Here is a 17,997-nt window from a genome sequence, read left to right on the forward strand (position 1 = left end):
TTCATACGTTTTGAAAAAAAAAAGTGCTAACCAGGGAAACACACGATCCAAACTACTTAAAAAAAATTTGACAAACTATTGTTGACATCTACCTAACGCGAAGAAGCGCTGTGCGGATCGTTGCAGCATGCACGTCGATGCACATGCATGTCGATGCACGTCAAGCTGGTGATGCTATGGAGGCCCGAGACACGTTTTGTTGTTTTTCTATTGCATGTTGTGCTAAATCGAGCAGGTGGGCAACGCCGTACGCTAACGAAGCAAAACGTGATGCCCACATCCCACTTGCAGCAGGGAACGGTGGCATGTTTGGATTATTGCCTACTAAAAGCATGCAGCGCGCTACCAATGGCACTACACCCCATGCACCGTAAAACAGATAGGTGAAGATTCTTATCACAATAGGTTGGGCGGTGATAGCTGTGAATGCAACGTGCAACGACCCGGGCGGAGATTTGCTGGTACCGGAATAAGGAACTGTGCGCGCCGTCGTTTTCACATGAGACGAGTGGGTGAGTACTGCGGTGAAGGTGGCCACAGCGGGAAGCTATACGGTATTCTCGGTTGCGCGTGCCTTAAACATTTTATAATTATCACACGATCGCAGTTTGGCAACTTACTGAACGTTGGTGCTGACAAATTGTGTGTTCTCGGAACGTATGAACCAATAAAAAATGAGAGCAACTCCATTTGCAGGGTGTCTAACAAGTTGACATTTCCATATTCCCAGAGTTTTTCAGGTTTTCCCTGAGTGCCTTTGTACATTTCCCTGAGTGATGCAGAACTATGTTTTCTGTCAAGACGGGCTGAAACCATATCGCCTGATGCTGTCACTCTCGAGTAAGCACATGAAAAATATAAAAAAAGAGTCTTAATCCAATTTGAATACTAAGGAGTAGTGTTTATTCAAAAAGAGAATAGAAGGCAGGGGTTAGTAAAATGCACAGCAAATAAAGTGTCTTCGAAAAAAATTGCAAATGAAGTCGGACATTCACAAATACGAATAAAAAGGAGATGCACATAGAAGCAAATATATTCGAATATGAGCTATTTCTATCAACTGATAGCAAGCTCAGTGGTATGAGGCCCGAACTCTGTCACAATTGAGATTCTCTCTCAACCGCTCGTAAGTCAACCTCAACTGTCCTGACATACTCTCAGCCCACACACGACGTCTGAGTGTTGTGTTTCACTGCTTTAAAGAGTTTATTTTGGTTTGGATGCGGGACACCTGCATCTTGGCATCAGCCAAAACTTTGTTTTTTGAGCTCAAGCTTCTTCAAAACGGCGGCAGCAAGCTTCCTTTCCCTTTTATTCCTCAATGCGTACATCATTTCTGTTCTTGTCCTCCTTCTGCCACTCGTTCGCCCCAAGGATCATCTGAAGCATTTTGGTCAGTTGCACAGTCCACAGCAGATTTTTAGAACTCCCTAGGGGTCGCGAAAACGTTCGAAAAATCGGCCAGTTGGAAAAAAAATAAATGCATGTCATTTACTGCCCTTAGGGGCTCAAACCGCCACAGGCACATTCGAAAACACTCTGAAGGCCTGTCGGTACACATATTAGGCATATCGGCGCTCGTACTGAGACAGGAAATACCGGGTGCACGTGTGTATAATTGAGGAATACATACTGTTTTCCGTGGCAATAGCCCCTTCCCACGCTTGTTATGCTTCACTGCAGTACTTTTGTGTATGCTTCACCGTGTAACATTTCTGTAGAGGCAAAGCTGACTTTCGGGAACCGGGATTATGCAACGCACCGTGTTTTCTAAGTTTCTAAGCCAATCGCGAGGACCCCAAAGGTGGAATCCGTGCCATTGCTGACAGCAGCTAATTCTTTCAATAAAAAACTCTGCACCCAACGGCAAGAAGCTTCATAGCGAACGTCAAAGCAGCTAGGCCTAGCGTTGCCGCAGTGGTGGCAACGGCTGCCAGCGGATCTGCGTGCGAGAGTGCCAGTTCGAGGTAGCGAAGTAATCAAAACGGCAGCGGTGGTGCCTTTGATTATTGCCGTTTCGGACCTGCGGTCATGGCAAAACGTCCGGAAAATCGGATGGCGAAGAGTTCTTGCATCCGAAATTTCACACGTTCTGATATGTTGACTCTGTGGGGTACGTGGTGGTGCCGCGAAGCCGTCCAAATTATCGGGAATCCAGAAAGTCTGTTGTTGACTGCACACTGGCAACTCCTCCAGCCGACGACAGGGTGTCAAAGACTATTCATTACGATTCCTGTCTGTTGCTCGAGCCAGCATTACCGCGACTTTCGACCCTTTCAATAAAATTGCCGCTAATTTTCCCTGATAGAGGCCCAAATTCCCCGAGTTTTCCCTGACTTTTTCCAGACTACTCAAAATCCCTGAGAATTCCCGCTTTTCCCGGTTGGTAGACACCCTGATGTGGGTCATGTTTTGTGTCCTCGATTGGAAATGTTGGCACCAGGAAAACGTACATAACGGGAACGTATTAAAAAGGTTCTACTGTATTTGGCTCCTGTGTTCACTGGAGCATTTGGTAACATATCGACAATGTTTTCTTACTATGTTAAAAAAAAAGTATTCCAGGGCCACTTTAATGCTAAAGCATGCAGCCCCGGTACGACCCAAATTCTGCAACAATTTGTTAGCGAAGTTGCTAGTTTGTAAAAGGGCCACTCAAGAGAAACAAGTCAATTTAAACTGACAAAGTATTCTGTCAAGATTCTATTTTTACTAATTTTGCAGTGATAGGTTAAATACTAAATGACAAAATAAAATGTCAAGGTTCTACTTTGCTAAATTTCATGCTGAGACCCCAGCCCCGCTGTGTCAATGTGACGTCGCGAATTCCGAAGTACTTTTTCTGCAGTTTGGGCCATTCCGACTCTGTCGGCAGATGGCGCTACTAGTACTAAAACTAGTACTAGTACTAAAATATCACACACTCAAACTCGGTCATGTGCAGTGGAAGCGCGAGGCATGCATTAAGATCCAAAATACCCCACTCGTGCACGTTGCACACTCGGCAGATGAAACCACTAGTAGTAAAATACTGAAACGGGCGTAAACACTCTATCGAGCGCTTACGGCTAATTATACTCCTTTTTGATTATATCCTTAGTTACTTACACTTGCTATGTGTTCTCGGCATGGAAAGATACCATTTGATTCCACTTTCATGTTCATATGAAAGCCGTCTAACGGATTTTTTCTTTCCCGGAAGTGGTTACAAGATAACCAGATCCCAGATATTCCAACCCCGCGAGGTCCGCAAAGAAAACCTCGTCTTCAACATTATAACATGTTATGCTGCAGCATATGTGGGTTTCTTAAATAAAGCAAGTCTTCCAGAATGAACTAAAGTACTGGCCCACTAAACTTATTCCACAACAGCTACTGCTATCAAAAACAAGCTGTGACATGGGAGAATGCAAATTACACTCACTTCGCTCACACGACGATGACTGCACTTGCTGTTGTTGTTGTTGCTGCTGCTGCTGCTGTTGTTGTTGCTGCTGCTGCTGCTGCTGCTGTTGATGTTGCTGCTGCTGCTGTTGCTGCTGCTGCTGCTGCTGCTGCTGTTGTTGTTGCTGCTGTTGCTGCTGCTGTTGTTGTTGCTGCTGCTGTTGAAGCGTGTGCTGAAGTGACTGCTGGAGCGACGTTTGCTGAAGCTGCTGCTGCTGCTGTTGTGAGGATGGTGACTGTAGGTGACTCTCGAGACCAGCATTTAATACCGCCTGCTCCGCTATCGACTTCAGTGACGACATCGAGTCCCCGCTCTGCAAGACAGACAGGCAGACACTGATCAGCATTTTGGGAGCACTTGCTTAAAAAATTACAAAAGTTCTCCACATCTTATACCCGTCACATGGGAGGATTTAATGTCATTAGCAATGAATTACATTTGCAATTGATGTCATTAACTCACTGCTATTAGGGCATATCTAACATCATTCAATGATGACCTTTACAATCAAATGAGCATGGCAACTAGTTCGAATGTGTGTCACAACCTAATACAAGGTATCCACTGAAGCCTACCAGAAACCAAATACAAGAGCAGCAAAAACAACACAATATACAATTACAATTACTTAATTTTAAATCACTCATTAGGTTTTTTTCTGGACACAAAGCTGCAGTGCATTTAATCAGCAAGTGTCGAAGCGTGTTCACACTGGATCCGCTACATCGGCCATGTTGCTTTTTAACTGCTTATTTGATTCATACATGGCTTGAGCCTTGTTACTTAATTACTTAAGTAAACATAATTTATTTATCTGAACATCTTAGCTAATTGGCGTAAATTTCTAAGATGAATAAATAATTTAAGAAATACACTTCTAAAAATTTTCCGCATAAACGGTAATGTTAATATTTTCTGTCTCACTGTGTGACAGAGAGTAACCGCCATCTCATGCGCATGAATTTTCTGTAATGCTGCGCCCCTGCAACCAAATGTCATTTGATGCATCAAATGTCAGGGCCGACAAATCCAGAGAAAACATGGGGAAGGCGGGGGATGGAAATTCAAGACGATCAAAACTAGAACAAGGTTTTCAACAAGTGGATTTGTCTTTTTCTATGACAAGTGGCCTTGCCTAGAAAACAGCAAGTCCACTTGTCGAAACGTTGACTTCTAGTTCTACCTTGTTCTCGTTTTGCTCATTACCGACAAGTGACATTGAACTTACTGTGCGACATGAAAATTACAACTAGTGTACACACATCGCTTAGATAACAGATTCATTTAAAGTAGACTGTTTAAAGGTCAACAGCAATACGATTTTTTACCACTTAAAGAGCCTAGATTTATAAAGTTGCAGTACAGAAGAGCCTCCGGGGAAAATTTTATGTGTGAAATAAGAGTATAAGCATCACGAAAAGCTGCTACGAATGGACATTTGCAATATCAAAACGGAGGAAAAAAAGGAAAAGAGAAAACTGGCCATCAACTATAACATTGAGAACTAGCACGGTTTTTGTACTTCTTTCTGTATTAGAAAGTAAAACATACAATTTAAATATTTTGTCAGCCCACCAAAGCAATGATGCTTTTGAACAGGACAGGGCAGTGCTATGGTGCGAATGACAGTCTTGTGCTCTAAGAACAGAAGAAACTATGGTTTACTGAAGCTACGGTTTATACACTGTTTTGTTTCAGTTGGCCTTAAAGTGTAACTAGCTGTCAAAATTTTGTGCAATTAGACATCTTGGAGGCACTTATGACAAAAGAGGCTTCAGACAGAAGGAGGCTTCATGAACCAGTGCAAACGTTCAAGCATAACCTTCCTACATGTAAAGAAAAAAAAGCAATAGAAAAATAACTTCCTTAGCACACATCTTGCCTGCTAAATGATAGAATCTGGGCAGATAAGATTCTGGGACGTTGCAGTGATGACATAGGCAGAGGGGACGAAAAGGAAATAAAAGGCCACGTACAGGTCACTGGTCATGATAGGGAGAGGAAGCTAGGGTGGCCAACCATGTCGCGCACCTTGTCGACTATGGGGCCGTTCATGTGCAGTATCGACGGTGCCGTGGGAGAGCTTGGTCGGCCCTGAGAACTCGCCAATGAGGCGTACAAGGAAGCTGCCGCAGACGACGCCGTGCTGCCGAGGTCCGCCAACGTTGTCGTCCCGCTGTGCGCCAGTTGCTGTGACCCACTGCAGAAGCCCGCAGAACAGAACGCATGTCACAAGAGACGCGTGAGCAACACTCTTTATGGAAAGTTTAAAGCCAGGTGCAGTATTCTCAATGAATAATTTTCGTCATTTACTCTGGTTTGCATGGCACGCAACAACTAGAGGGATTTCTCTATCTGCTCACATTTGAAACCAAGAAATAAAGCGTCACATATGAAAGAAATTCGAAGGCATGCTTCATATAATACAATGTAACATTAAGTCTATACACTTGCGCAGCAAAATGTGATGATATTATTGCGTGGAAAGCATCAGAGATCTTTGCCAATAGAACCGTTCATAGGGAAATACAGCCTTTAAAGCCGTCTCTTACGAAATTAAAACTGATGTTACCAGGCAAAGACGTCATAACAAAACAACTGCAGAAGCGCTGTTTCTTAATTGGGAATTCCAATTCATGTCCCATTATTATTCTTTGCAGGGAAACGGCTTCGTCATTACACAAGGAAATGAACAAGACCACGCGTTAATACAGCACTACTAATGCACCACCAGCATCAATTGCAGGCACGTGGTGCTCACCATGTGTTGCTTTCTGATCCACCAAGGGTGGCAGAATATGACCTTAGAGACAGCAAGCACACTGCAGGATCCCTGCACAGAATTTTAATTTTAAGACCCAGGTCAGCTATCCTCGAGTTCCTTCTCCCCCCCCCCAAAAAAGAACAGTCATATCGCAGCACAAGAACAACTACTGAAGGATTTTTCAGGAACAGCAATCCATCAGTCAAGCCAGAGTTATGTTTTTAGTGTTAAACATTCGCGTTGTGACAAACTGAGAGTCCCAGCACACCTGTTGTTTGTGGTGGCATTAGTGCTGTTGTGCTGTGTGGGCGAGGGTGCCCGGTGGAAGTGGCCCTGGTGGTCCGTGGTGGCCGCTCCGTCGATGGAGGGTGCCGTCGACGGCGGAGGGGAGGGCGTGCCTGGGCAAGTGAATAGACGAAGCCCCGTCCAATGACCACCCCATTTCCCAACAGACAACCATCACTACTACCACCAACAACAACAACCGCTGAACATGCCGCTGCTAAGCCAGTCGGAAAGCTCACTATCACTAGCTTAGCTAAGCCAGGAATTCAAGCCAGGACTACCATTCTGCTGCTGGTCTTGGGAGATCCTGAATGGCCCAGGGAGCAAATGTGCAACAGTTTATTTGCATTGTGCACCAAGTGAAGTTAGCTCAAAAAAAAATTAAAGCTAGCCTGAAATTAGCTACAACTTTGGCTTGTCTCATGGGCTAGTATAAAGTCAAGTTCAGGGAGGACATGTTCTGCAAGGATTCTTTTTCCTTCCGTGTTATTCTCTTACAGCTTGTCGAAAAGGCAACAGTCTCGCAGCATGCAAACCAATCACAAAGGGTAAAAAGGACAGGGAGAGGAATCGTTACAGAACCCAGCGCCTGATGTCAACAAAATCAAGGATTTCCCGCACAGTCATGCCCAAGACGTGTACAACATTGCATGCAAAGCTACAGACACCAGCTGCAAATGATGCAGAAGTGCGTCTGCAACAATGATGTGACTAACTGAAGCCACCATCACAAACAGGACCACTCGCACGTGTACAGCTCTTCTATGCTCGCACGGGTTAACTTACCTCTCCTCCACAAGGGCCATTCACCTCAGCCACAGGTCACTATCGTTGTCTCAAACTTTTCACAGTGCGCCATTCTTGGACAGTCACAAAAAACCAGTATCCAGCCTTCTGCCCAATGTGAACTTAGAAATGCCCTCCTGCGCTGTGCCTGCAAACTTTCTCACGGTGTACCATTCAACGAGCCTTGGAATGCTGGCCTTCCAGGCTTTTGTTGTTACAATCCTCTGCAAGCTTTAACTGGTTCTGTCAAAAGACCATCTACTGCCAGTCCCTCCTACTGTGATCAGGGCCAGTTGATGAGCACATTGGCAAACAGAGAAAATAAAAAAATAAAGAATAAGAACTGCAGCAAAACTGCTGCATAAACAATGGGTCCTGAACTGCACACAGTGTTTGAGAAGGCTGGAAAAGAGAGGGAAAGCAGAAATCGTAGAGAGTGGGCTAACTGCGGCTAGCTGCACTACCGTGGCAGACTGCATGAAGATTTGCAGAAGAGGACAACAGCACAATTGGGTCCAAAATGTGCGCTAAATTAGGGCAGAAACAGATCCGACACCGAAAGGCAAACAGTTGGTGCCCACACTACAGTGCCCAAGTGACAACTCCCTCTAGAGCTCTCAAAGATCATGCTTTCGTTGTGCTATGGGCGTCCAAGGACTACTCTCCAAGAATAAAGTTTGCACCCTTTTGGGGATTACCTTGTCCCCAAACAATAATCGTCATCTATCTTGCATGCCCTGGCACACCCGGCACTTCCAGGTCACAAATGGCATGCGCGCTATAAGGTTGGCATAGCATTCTCAACGGGAAAGAAACACAAGCATGTTCGATGACAATTATTGCTTGGGGCAAAGGTGCCACCTCAAAGAGCGTACGCTAACGACAAATATAAAACCGAACTGAAATGATAGATTTATGCTCAATAATGTCTAAGTTGTCAGTACTATCAAGAACAGAGCTTCAGCAACTGAGAAATCGAGGTAACTGCAGGACACAGTTTGAGATTCTGCCGATACATTCAAGTACTGGCCCAACAACGTAGCGAGTCCTCGCAATTCTGTCACTAGTGCTCAACCATGAAAATGATCATTGCATTGCATTATAAGACAGAAGAAAATGGTACTTGTCTACTTCTACGACACTTAGAAAACACTTTTTGGCATTACCCTCGACAATGGCGCGGCCGGTCGAGAGGTTTATTTTTCGCTAGACTTTGCACCGCCCGCGCTTTTGCATTGCGGTAGTTTCGTTCGCCAGCACTGGTTTTCCTGGCTCACGAAACTGGCACAAACTGCGAGTAGCAGAGAACGAGGCCCGTCGTGACGAGTGTTGGAAGACTATGTTTACAATTTGGTGCACACCTTCCCTTCCACTTTTGCGCTGTTGGCTCCGTCATGGCTCGGTTTCTGGCCACGCTTCTGTGTTAGCGTAAGAAACTGTAGCGTAGCACTGGCTTTTGAGCACCGTTTTACTTACCGACTGCAGTGAAGCGCAATGACGGCACATGCAATGTCTCGCTCGGCGGTGGGTGATACGAATTACTCTAGAGGTATGCGGACACTTCAGACGCGATTTGCTCTTAAAGGGTATTTGTCGTACATCTCCGGTGCCAATCTTATGAATGATATTTCGAGCATATTCGGCGCTACTGGTGGTCGAGAGGTGCTGCTTCCATCTCTGTGGAGTTGGCAAAAGTGATTTAAAATTGTGCTTCCGCTCACCGGTGCACACAACTCGGGCTTTTTTACCTCCAAGCACTTGGTCACGTGGTCGTGCACACGTCGCCTGCTACCTCCAAGGCGCGCAAGAAGGAGGTATTTTTTTTACTATCAGCGCTATCGCATTTCCAGTAGCCTAGCCCAGCGAAAATTCGGATACTAAACAGTTTTTTTTTTTTTCGGTGGCAGTTCCCGTATTTCCGTACACTGAGGTGTGCGCAGTCGCGATTTCGGCATGGCCACACACGGTGCCTCTTCTCGCGCATGCCTCAAGCGCTTCCTCTTCTTAAGAAACGAGTTGTGGGGACAACAGATTGATAGCCATAGGTGTTGCTAGATATTTTTCACAATCTCTTGCTGTACAGTGCATTTCCGTGTACACTGTTGGCCCGAGTAAAGCATTATTGAGACCGAATATTGCTTGCAATAAATTTTTGCTGTATTCATGAGTTTTCAATCATTTCCAAATGCTGGAAACTGCAATAAAAAAAGAAATTGATCACAGGGGCACAATGTTTGGGGAAAGAAAATGGTTGAAGTCTTTTCTTGACATGAAAGAAGCGCTGCAAGGTTTATGGAATGGTACTTTAACAGTCCACGTTGTGGGGGATCCTTGACTCTCACGCATCCCTCGATGTTTTCCCCGCATGGCTCTCGCGTCTCCTGTAATCCGGCTTGTCCCAGTAGCTAAAGCACTGGCAGCGGTCGGTGTAGTTGCAACATATTACGAGAGATGATGCGAGCGTCGCGCTGTTAATACTGCCCGACAGCGGAGTTAGTTGGGCGCGACAGGGAGGAGGCTCTTGCTATTGGGGTCAGCGAGCAGCGACCCGCTTTGCGGGGCACTGGAATAAGACGAACCCGATCGTTCGAATGCGCCACTGTTCACGTGACCACACACACAAATATCTGCTGGACACTAACGCCTGTTGGGTGTGCAGCATGGGAGCGCGACATAGTCACTCGCATGGTCGCGGTGAGTCGGACTGCCTAGATTTATCGCGCGCCCATCGCCATGTTCTATGTATTGCAAGTCGGTCAGCAAGCATTAGTGTATAAACAGCACAATAAATGCCCTTGTGATTGTTTGCACTACTGTGTTGTCATTCCTTTGTCCCGAGACCATGAGCGAGACTCCACAACGTCAACTTAGTGCTTGCCTTTAGTGCTCCTTTCATCGTGGTGATGTCATGGCTGCCATTTTTTTGCACATGATGCACCCACAGCCAACATGCAGCTGGCTTCAAAATTAAACAAACTGCAGTATCTGAGAAAAAGCTGAATGCTTGCGCAGCCCAGGCATGCAGCCTGGTATTCACTTCAAGCCTAACCTAGTTTGCATGCGAACAACGCTGTGTAACATGTTCCTACTGGCTACAGTCAAACTGCTTCAAAATTCAGAGTTTTGTCAGATCCAGGATGAAATACGGAAAGCGGGAGTGGAAGCACAGTGGCCAACCAAGCAGAAACAACTAAACTAATTCATGCCTCCTCGTACATGCTTCTGAAGCCTGGCAGAACTTTCTCAATCCAAGAAAAGTTAAAACTTAATGCCTTCTTAAAAAAGAAAAACCTAAGTTGAGCAACAGCCTCCACAGCACCAGCATCTTCATCATCATCATTAGACTATTTATGTCCACAAGACAGAGGTCCCTCTCAGCGTTCTCCGATTACTAGGGGTGTGCAAATATAAATTTTATAATAGTAACTGAATACAAATACTTAGTATCGAATAATGATAGGCACATGTATCTATCAGCAAGTTGGTTTATTTTAATTTTAACGTGTTGGAGCATTGCAATTATATTGTCATGGGTAAAAAAAATTGAACTAGTAAGACTGAAAGATTATGTATATGGCCCTTGTTAGCTTTGGAAAATTGAGCAATTTCTGCCAGCTGTCTGTTCTTACCAACCTGTGCATTATTGTGCGGCACCAATTTCCTGTAATCTCAGAATCATTTAACCCTGTACCAGTCGTCACTAATTGCATTTGTTGCCGAGCAATAAGCTCAGGATTGGGGGCTGGAACCTGCGAAAGAGTGCACCCTCAATGTTCGCAAACTTGTGCCCTTTGCTACTGAGAGGCAGGCTTTCCAGCAAAGCTTAGACGTCGAGCAGCTAAGCGTGTTTTACAGGCGAAATTTCGCCAGCAGCATGAAATTATCGCAAAAATTCAGCACAAGATCAGACACACTCTCTTAGATTAGATAGATATAAACGCTAAAAACCGTGTTTGCTCCCTCACGGCGAACAGAATATATTCTGTTATTAGTTTCGAATATCCGAATACCTAGTTTTCGAATCGAATATTAAAAATATAATATTCGATCATATTCGAAATTTTCAAGTATTTGCACTCCTGTACCGATTATCCTTGTCTTGTGCCAGCTGACCCCATCTTATGCCCGCAAGCTTCCTAGGTTCATCACACTAACTAGCTCACTGCCGCCCCCAACTGCGCTTCCCTAGTCTTGGCAGCCATTCTCTGCAACTCTAATGGAGCATAGACTAACAGAACGGCAACATACAGTGCCTCAAGTGCGTAAGACATCTGCACAGAGACTCGGAAACCAACTTTGGGAGGAGAACAAGAAGGGTGGACACTCACCTTTGGCGTTCGCTGCCGCTGCAACGGCATAGGGTGTCAATGGCGGAGACGCCACCGCATGATTTTGATGGGAGTTGACCGATGGCGAACTGTTACTGCTGCTCTGTGACGATGTGCTGCGACAGGATTTAAAAAAATATATATACACACGAACCTCGTAATGACACGGGATATAGTAACGCATATAACGAAGTAAATGAAATTCCCCTCAATACCTCCACAGAGAGCCGTGCATTTAAAACCTTGTTTTAACAGGAGTAAAATTGTCCTGCCAATGGATACAACGAATGATATTCGTCTTTGAAACCAAAAAATGGGCAACCAACCATTGCTCGCTAAGTACATTGCTTTTCGCGGGATTCGGAATTCGTTCGCCGCGGCAGTTCAAAACTCCCGCGTTCCTGCGTCGAATACGCTGTCGAGCAACACTGGTCCTTCTCACCGCCACACGTAGCTGCATGCCTGCGCCCAAACAGCAGCGCACCGTCGCACTTCTCCATTGACCCATCTCTCTTGCGCGAGCCACACCACCCTGTGCAGCTACGTGCGGGCGGTGGTACGAAAGATAGGTGCATTCACTTCTCTCTCTTTCAATGGCGCGCCGCGCATGCAGTCGCAGCTGGGCCTGGCCTCAGAGACCTCCCCGGTGCAATCTAGGGGATCAGGCCCCCCAGGCCTTGCATTCATTTCTCCCTCTCCCTGCTCAGCCCTGCGTCAGCTGGCAGCTTGGCTTGGCCTCCGAGATCACAGTGGCATCGGTGCTATCTTGGAGGCCACGAGCCAGCCGGCCGGGGCTGAGCCGAGCGGAGCCCAGCCCGCGCGGCGAAGTTCGCTTGCGTTCTCGATGACATTGTGAAGCGCTGTGTTGTGCACCACGTGCTGCTGGACCACGACAAGCCAAGTGGAAAGCAGAGGCAACAAAAGACCATCAAAATGGAACAGAAGGCCGCTCTCTAATGGCTGTTGCACATGCCAAAGATTCTTGCGCTGCTTCATTAAAATTTCGTCGCATGCGTGGCTGTGTAGCAGTTTTCCACGGGCTGCAAATTCGTCTTGTTTCAAGGTTTACAAATGCGCACCCCCCATTGGGCACATAAATTGCACTAAGTGGAAATAATGGACATAACGAAGTACCGGATTTGATGAAGTAATTTCAGCTCCCCCATCAGCTTCATTATCACGAGGCGTGAGTGCAGATCACCACTGACCCCTTGGGATTCATTTAAAGGGCCCTTCGCCATGTCTGGCCATTTTAGACAGACAAGCATAGAACATGCTTCACACGCCAATGATCGCGCCTGCAACATGCTACAGCACTGCACGCTGGCAAGAACAGCTGAAATTTCTATCCAGATGCTGTGTGTCCTCCCTCTCAAAGAAGTGCTGCTCCTAGACAAGAGTTGAGGTGACACGCACAAACGCCACGACGTGAAACGCAGTCCTAACGATGTCACCCACACCATGACACACACAGTGGACTCTCTGTAAACGGAACCTCAAAGGAACATGGAAATTGGTTTCGTTTATCAGGAGTTCCATTTACTGAGAGACAAAGCTGAATCCAATTGCATGAACACAAAGCCAACCAACCGTAAAGATGGTGTTCTGTTTAAGCGACTTCCATTCGTCGAGATTGCACTGTACTTTGGCAAATCGTCCAACGCGAAACATGCTATGCCGCCACCGGAAATGCGCTGCGCAGCAGAAAAGGTAGAGAATAAAAATTATGCCAATCCCGTGCACTGCGGGAATCTATGTAAGCGAACCTTTCTGCGCAGTTTCCATTGATTGACGATAATTGGCGGTGATGTTTGCAGCGAATGTTTAAGTTACCAGCATTTAGTGCAATACTAGAGAGTGGCGAGTTGATTTAAGGGGAGACGCGGGTCGAAAAACGGCGATTTTCATCAAAAAAGTCAGTTGTATGTTTTTGACTGTTTCAGCAAGATTGATCCCTCCTCTTTCACATATAAAGAAATCAGAGCCGTAAATGATTGGGAAATTATAAATAAACTCGGTGAAAGCACCCGAGGGGGCGAGAAAAGGTGCAAATCTGGCCCATTTTTCAGCGCATGATGCGTCAAATCGCGGCGTCGCAAGCTATTGGGCTTGTGCAAGGCAGTAGGCCTACGCTTTTTCTCTCCGAGGTCGGCTTTGCCACGTCACAATCTCCCCGGGAAGTAATAATAAAAACAACATTTCACTGCCAAAACCGAGCGCTTTTGCTGGATTTCTAAATCACGTGGTGCGATTCCAGCCATGCCATTGGCTGCTAGAGTGCGCCGCGGCCACAGCCTGTCTGCTCTTCCTGCGACGCGCAGCTCTCTCGACGTGTTCCCAGGCTTTCAAGCATTTTTCTGCTCCTTGTTTCAACGGATCCCGTGAAGAAACGCGATTTTCGAGCTCGGAAGCATCGTTCGAGGCCCAAGTTCAAGGGAACTCGCCGCAAAGTCAAGCGACGTGCAACAGAGACGTCTGTGGCAACTAAGCCTAACCTCAGTGACGGCGACGCTTTCGACGGTTCAGAGCCGGTCGGCCGCTCAAGATTCGTAGACAGCGTAGACGAATTCGTCAGCGCATCACAGAAATAGTTGAGGATCTTCGAAAATCAAGGTAGGAGCGGCGAGGAGACGGCAAGCACCTTTATCTGCGAGATGGGCGTCGTGAACACACTGGTGAGCGCCGCGGCATGTGCGGCGTGCGGACGGCGCGACCTTCTTATACGCGAGTCGGCCAAAAACGGAAAGGACTCGCGTCGTTTTTGGAGCTGTGTGCAGCGTGTAGCACGTCCGTTATCTCGTCAACATATTCGTTGTGGTGTGCATCTCCAGCAGACGACGCTAACGGTGGAGCGCGCCCTTCGGCCAGCCCAAGAGAGAGTTTCGCCGTGAATATCAAGGCAGTGGTTGCGGCGCGCGCAATTGGAGTTGGACACAATCAACTCGTCCGCTTTTGTGCAGTTCTTGGTTTGCCAAAACCAATGCACCATAAATCGTTCACCGCCATAACGACGAAAGCGCACCTCGCTGCTACAAAAGCATTGGCTGATAACTTGAAGTTGGCTCGGAATGCAACAGCACAGGAAGTGGGATCTGCGAATCTAACTGTTATGTTTGATGGTACTTGGCAGAAAAGGGGCCACAAAAGTCATAATGGTATAGGCACAGCCATTTCTGTGGAAACGGGACTTTGCCTAGACTTTGAAGTTCTTTCCAACTATTGCCAGAGTTGCAGTACACGCAAGCCATTTGAAAGTGAAGAGGAGGAAGAAATATGGCAAGCTTTTCATATGCCAGTGTGCGAAAAAAATGTAGATTGCTCAGCACATGCCATGGAGACTAATGCTGCTTTGAGGATATGGAATAGGACTAAGTCCTACAGTATTCCACTGAAGTTTACAACCTTCCTCAGCGATGGCGACAGCAAGGCTTATAGAGCTGTGTCAGTGGCAAAAGTGTATGGAAGTGTGCCCATCACAAAAGAAGACTGCACCAACCATGTAGCCAAGCGGCTTGGGACTGCCCTGCGAAAACTGAAAATGCCACGAGGGCAGAAGCTTACAGATGCAGTCATTCAAAAGCTACAGAGCTACTTTCAAGTAGCCATCACTGCCAACAGAGGAAGTGTGCATGGAATGTATTGTGCAATCTGGGCATCATTCTTCCGTTCATGCTGAACAGATACTGCCAAGAGCCACAAATTTTGTCCAGAAAGAGAAGACTCCTGGTGCAAATTCAAGCGGGCAGAAGCGTTGGGTCAGGCAGCCCCAGCGCACACGCCTATTCTCACAAAGAGCCAAGGTGAGACAATGCTGCCTGTATACAAAAGGCTGACAGAAGAACAGCTACTAACTCTCTGTGTCAAGGGAAAAACTCAGAATGGAGCCGAATCATTGAACAGCAAGATTTGGCTGTTGTGCCCCAAGACAAGGTTTGCCTCGCGCACAGTCATGGAGATGGCGACAGCACTTGCTGTCTTGTGGTATAACCAAGGGCACAAAAGCTATGAACAAGTTCTGCAGGAACTAGGAGTGCTTCCTTCCAGAGAACTAGTTGCGCTGAGCAAAGAGTGTGACAGAAGAAGGATCTCCAGCATGTCAATGAAGCTGACAGCAGAGGCAAGGTCTCACTGTCGCCATCTGGCCAAAAAGGCTCGTCTTGAGCATGGTGCTTACGAGGACTGTGAGGGGACAACTTATGGCACAGGTGAATTTTTAAGTTGTGCACTGGATCGAGATACCCTGGCCTGTATTATGTGCAATATTTATATAGATTTCAGTACTACAACAAAAATAAAGAACTTTTGTAACTTTCAATTGCGTTTTTCTCAGCTTCACATATTTGGCCAAACATGGCTTTTGTGCATGACATTTGATGTACTTATTGTGGTCCAATCAAGACCAAATTTGGTGTGCATAATCTTTAAGATGTGTAGAATGCACCTGTATAGGGTTTAATGCAATCAGTTTATTTTTAAGAATGGGAATGTTCAATACACTTGGGTAGCAACCACTGAAAATGAAGCACCAGATATGAAATTCTCTCAAAATGTTGCCTGTCAAGGAAATTGCGTTATCTTGGTTATTAGCACTCAGTGGAGTGTTAGGGACAAGAAAAGCCATTTTGCACTGCTATATCATGCCAACTGCTAGGTCCAGTAGCTGCACAAACATGCACTGTTTTTCACTTATGCATGGCGCACTTAGGACATGAAAGCATCAAGCTATCCGAAAACTAAAAACAGATTTGTAATGAGGATATCAAGCTATATGAGTGGTACAATTTTCATTTATATTAATATTAATATTAATATAAAAATATATTTAAAAAGAAGGTTTCTGAGGAGCGTCTCCCCTTAAACGTTACTTGCACGCACCACTTGTGTTTGTCTATGTGCGTGCACAACAGAACACACAGTGAGACAGACACATTTGCTTGAGGTGTTATTGCGCACTATTGTTTATAGTACCTGAGAAGGTTAGCCATGTCATTGCCTCACACGGCGCATCGCACCGTGGCTAGAAGTGTTAAACTTTAAATAAATAACGAGGCTTTACGTGCCAAAACCGCAAACTGATCACGAGATACGCAGCAGCGGGGGAACTTCGTTTTAATTCTAACCACCTGGGATTCTTTTGTGCGCGCTTAAATTTGAGTCTACAAGTATGTTTGCATTTCCACCCCGTCGAAATGCAGCAGTCGGGACCGCACCCGCGTCGTCTAGCAACGCCATAGGCAAAGCTACCACGGCGGGTACACAAGTGTTGATTTGATGGGCGGCTGCTTCTGTGGCGTTGTCTAGGTGCCGCAGTGTTTTAATGCGGCTTTACGTCCACACGCCCTATGTTAGCTGTCCGCTTCGCAAATATGCATGGCTTTTATGTTTCAGAAATGGCAGAAACGTACCGTAGCATACCTTGAACTTAAATTAATCCAGTTTGTGCGCAACTGCTGCCGTGTCTAGTAGGGGCGTTTCCTTGCCTTCTTACGTTGTCTTTTCCCTCTCGCGCCCTCCCCCCGCGTATGGGAGCTGCGAGCGAAGAATGGCAAGGCTGTTATTCACTCGATTCGATTCGTGACTGTGTCAGTTCTACCCATTCCCTGCCTCCTCTTTAGCATTCTGCCTCCCTCCCTTTTGGACTGTGGCATGTTAGCACAAAGGTGATCGCCGCAGTTTCTGCAATGCGCTTGCAGGGGGTCACGGATAATTACAGCCATGAAGAGCGTACTATGACGACGCCCACAGAGCTCCTCAGTGCAGTTTATGCACACTTTGAACCACTCCCCAATGCAGCATGCAAGACAGCAACAGCAGCATTGGAAAAGTTGAAGGAAGAGGCAAAGAAAGCTTTGCATTAAAAAAAAAAAAGGGGGGGGGGATGCGGGGCTCATTACAAGAACCTCATGCGGTCCCTCGGCTCCGGTATGGGAGACGGCGGGAAAGGAACGTCACTTGCGGACACCCTCGAGGCAGAGGGAGAGAGTGTCGTTGGCAGTCACGCTCACATCTCGGCAGTATGGAAACAAGGCATTCTATTTCTTCTACCACTTCCAATATTAAATTGACTTCAAAAATCCGTTCGGTAGTATGATCCTTAGATGGCGTTTTAGGGCTTCCAGTGTATAACTAAAATTTGCAATCAGGCCTGGTGAGGGGCCCTTTAACGTACACACAAGGCACAGTACACGAGCGTTTTTGCATGCCACTCCCATCGAAATGTGGCCGCAATGGGTGAGAGATTCGAAACCGTGACAGAGGCTCATGGAAAGACAGAACTGAAGTGATGGAACAGGGCTTGTCATGAAGCCAGACTTCAACAAGGGTACTCGTCTGCATAGCATGCTGGTATGGAAGGGAACACAGCATTTTTATCTAGAGCCGGTTATCTT

At 46.4% G+C, this 17,997-nt stretch overlaps 1 protein-coding gene and 1 pseudogene across 5 annotated transcripts in view; one reads left to right on the forward strand and one right to left on the reverse strand.

The window, feature by feature from the left end:
- The window catches only part of Not3 (CCR4-associated factor Not3), a 61,064-nt gene that overhangs the window by 14,083 nt on the left and 28,984 nt on the right, over positions 1-17,997 (reverse strand). For 4 of the 5 annotated variants that reach the window (XM_075701558.1, XM_075701557.1, XM_075701556.1 and 1 more), the window contains exons 9-13: positions 11,609-11,724; positions 6,478-6,607; positions 6,207-6,278; positions 5,477-5,645; positions 3,425-3,758 (exon numbers count right to left, since the gene is read on the reverse strand). In XM_075701558.1, the coding sequence (XP_075557673.1) occupies positions 3,425-3,758; positions 5,477-5,645; positions 6,207-6,278; positions 6,478-6,607; positions 11,609-11,724 (821 nt within the window). The remainder of the gene's footprint in view (positions 1-3,424; positions 3,759-5,476; positions 5,646-6,206; positions 6,279-6,477; positions 6,608-11,608; positions 11,725-17,997) is intronic. The other variant, XM_075701561.1, reaches the window with a different exon arrangement.
- On the forward strand, positions 13,868-16,926 carry LOC142590743 (uncharacterized; annotated as a pseudogene).

Source organism: Dermacentor variabilis, chromosome 8 (assembly GCF_050947875.1).
Source record: "Dermacentor variabilis isolate Ectoservices chromosome 8, ASM5094787v1, whole genome shotgun sequence".
Taxonomy (NCBI): Eukaryota; Metazoa; Arthropoda; class Arachnida; order Ixodida; family Ixodidae; genus Dermacentor; species Dermacentor variabilis.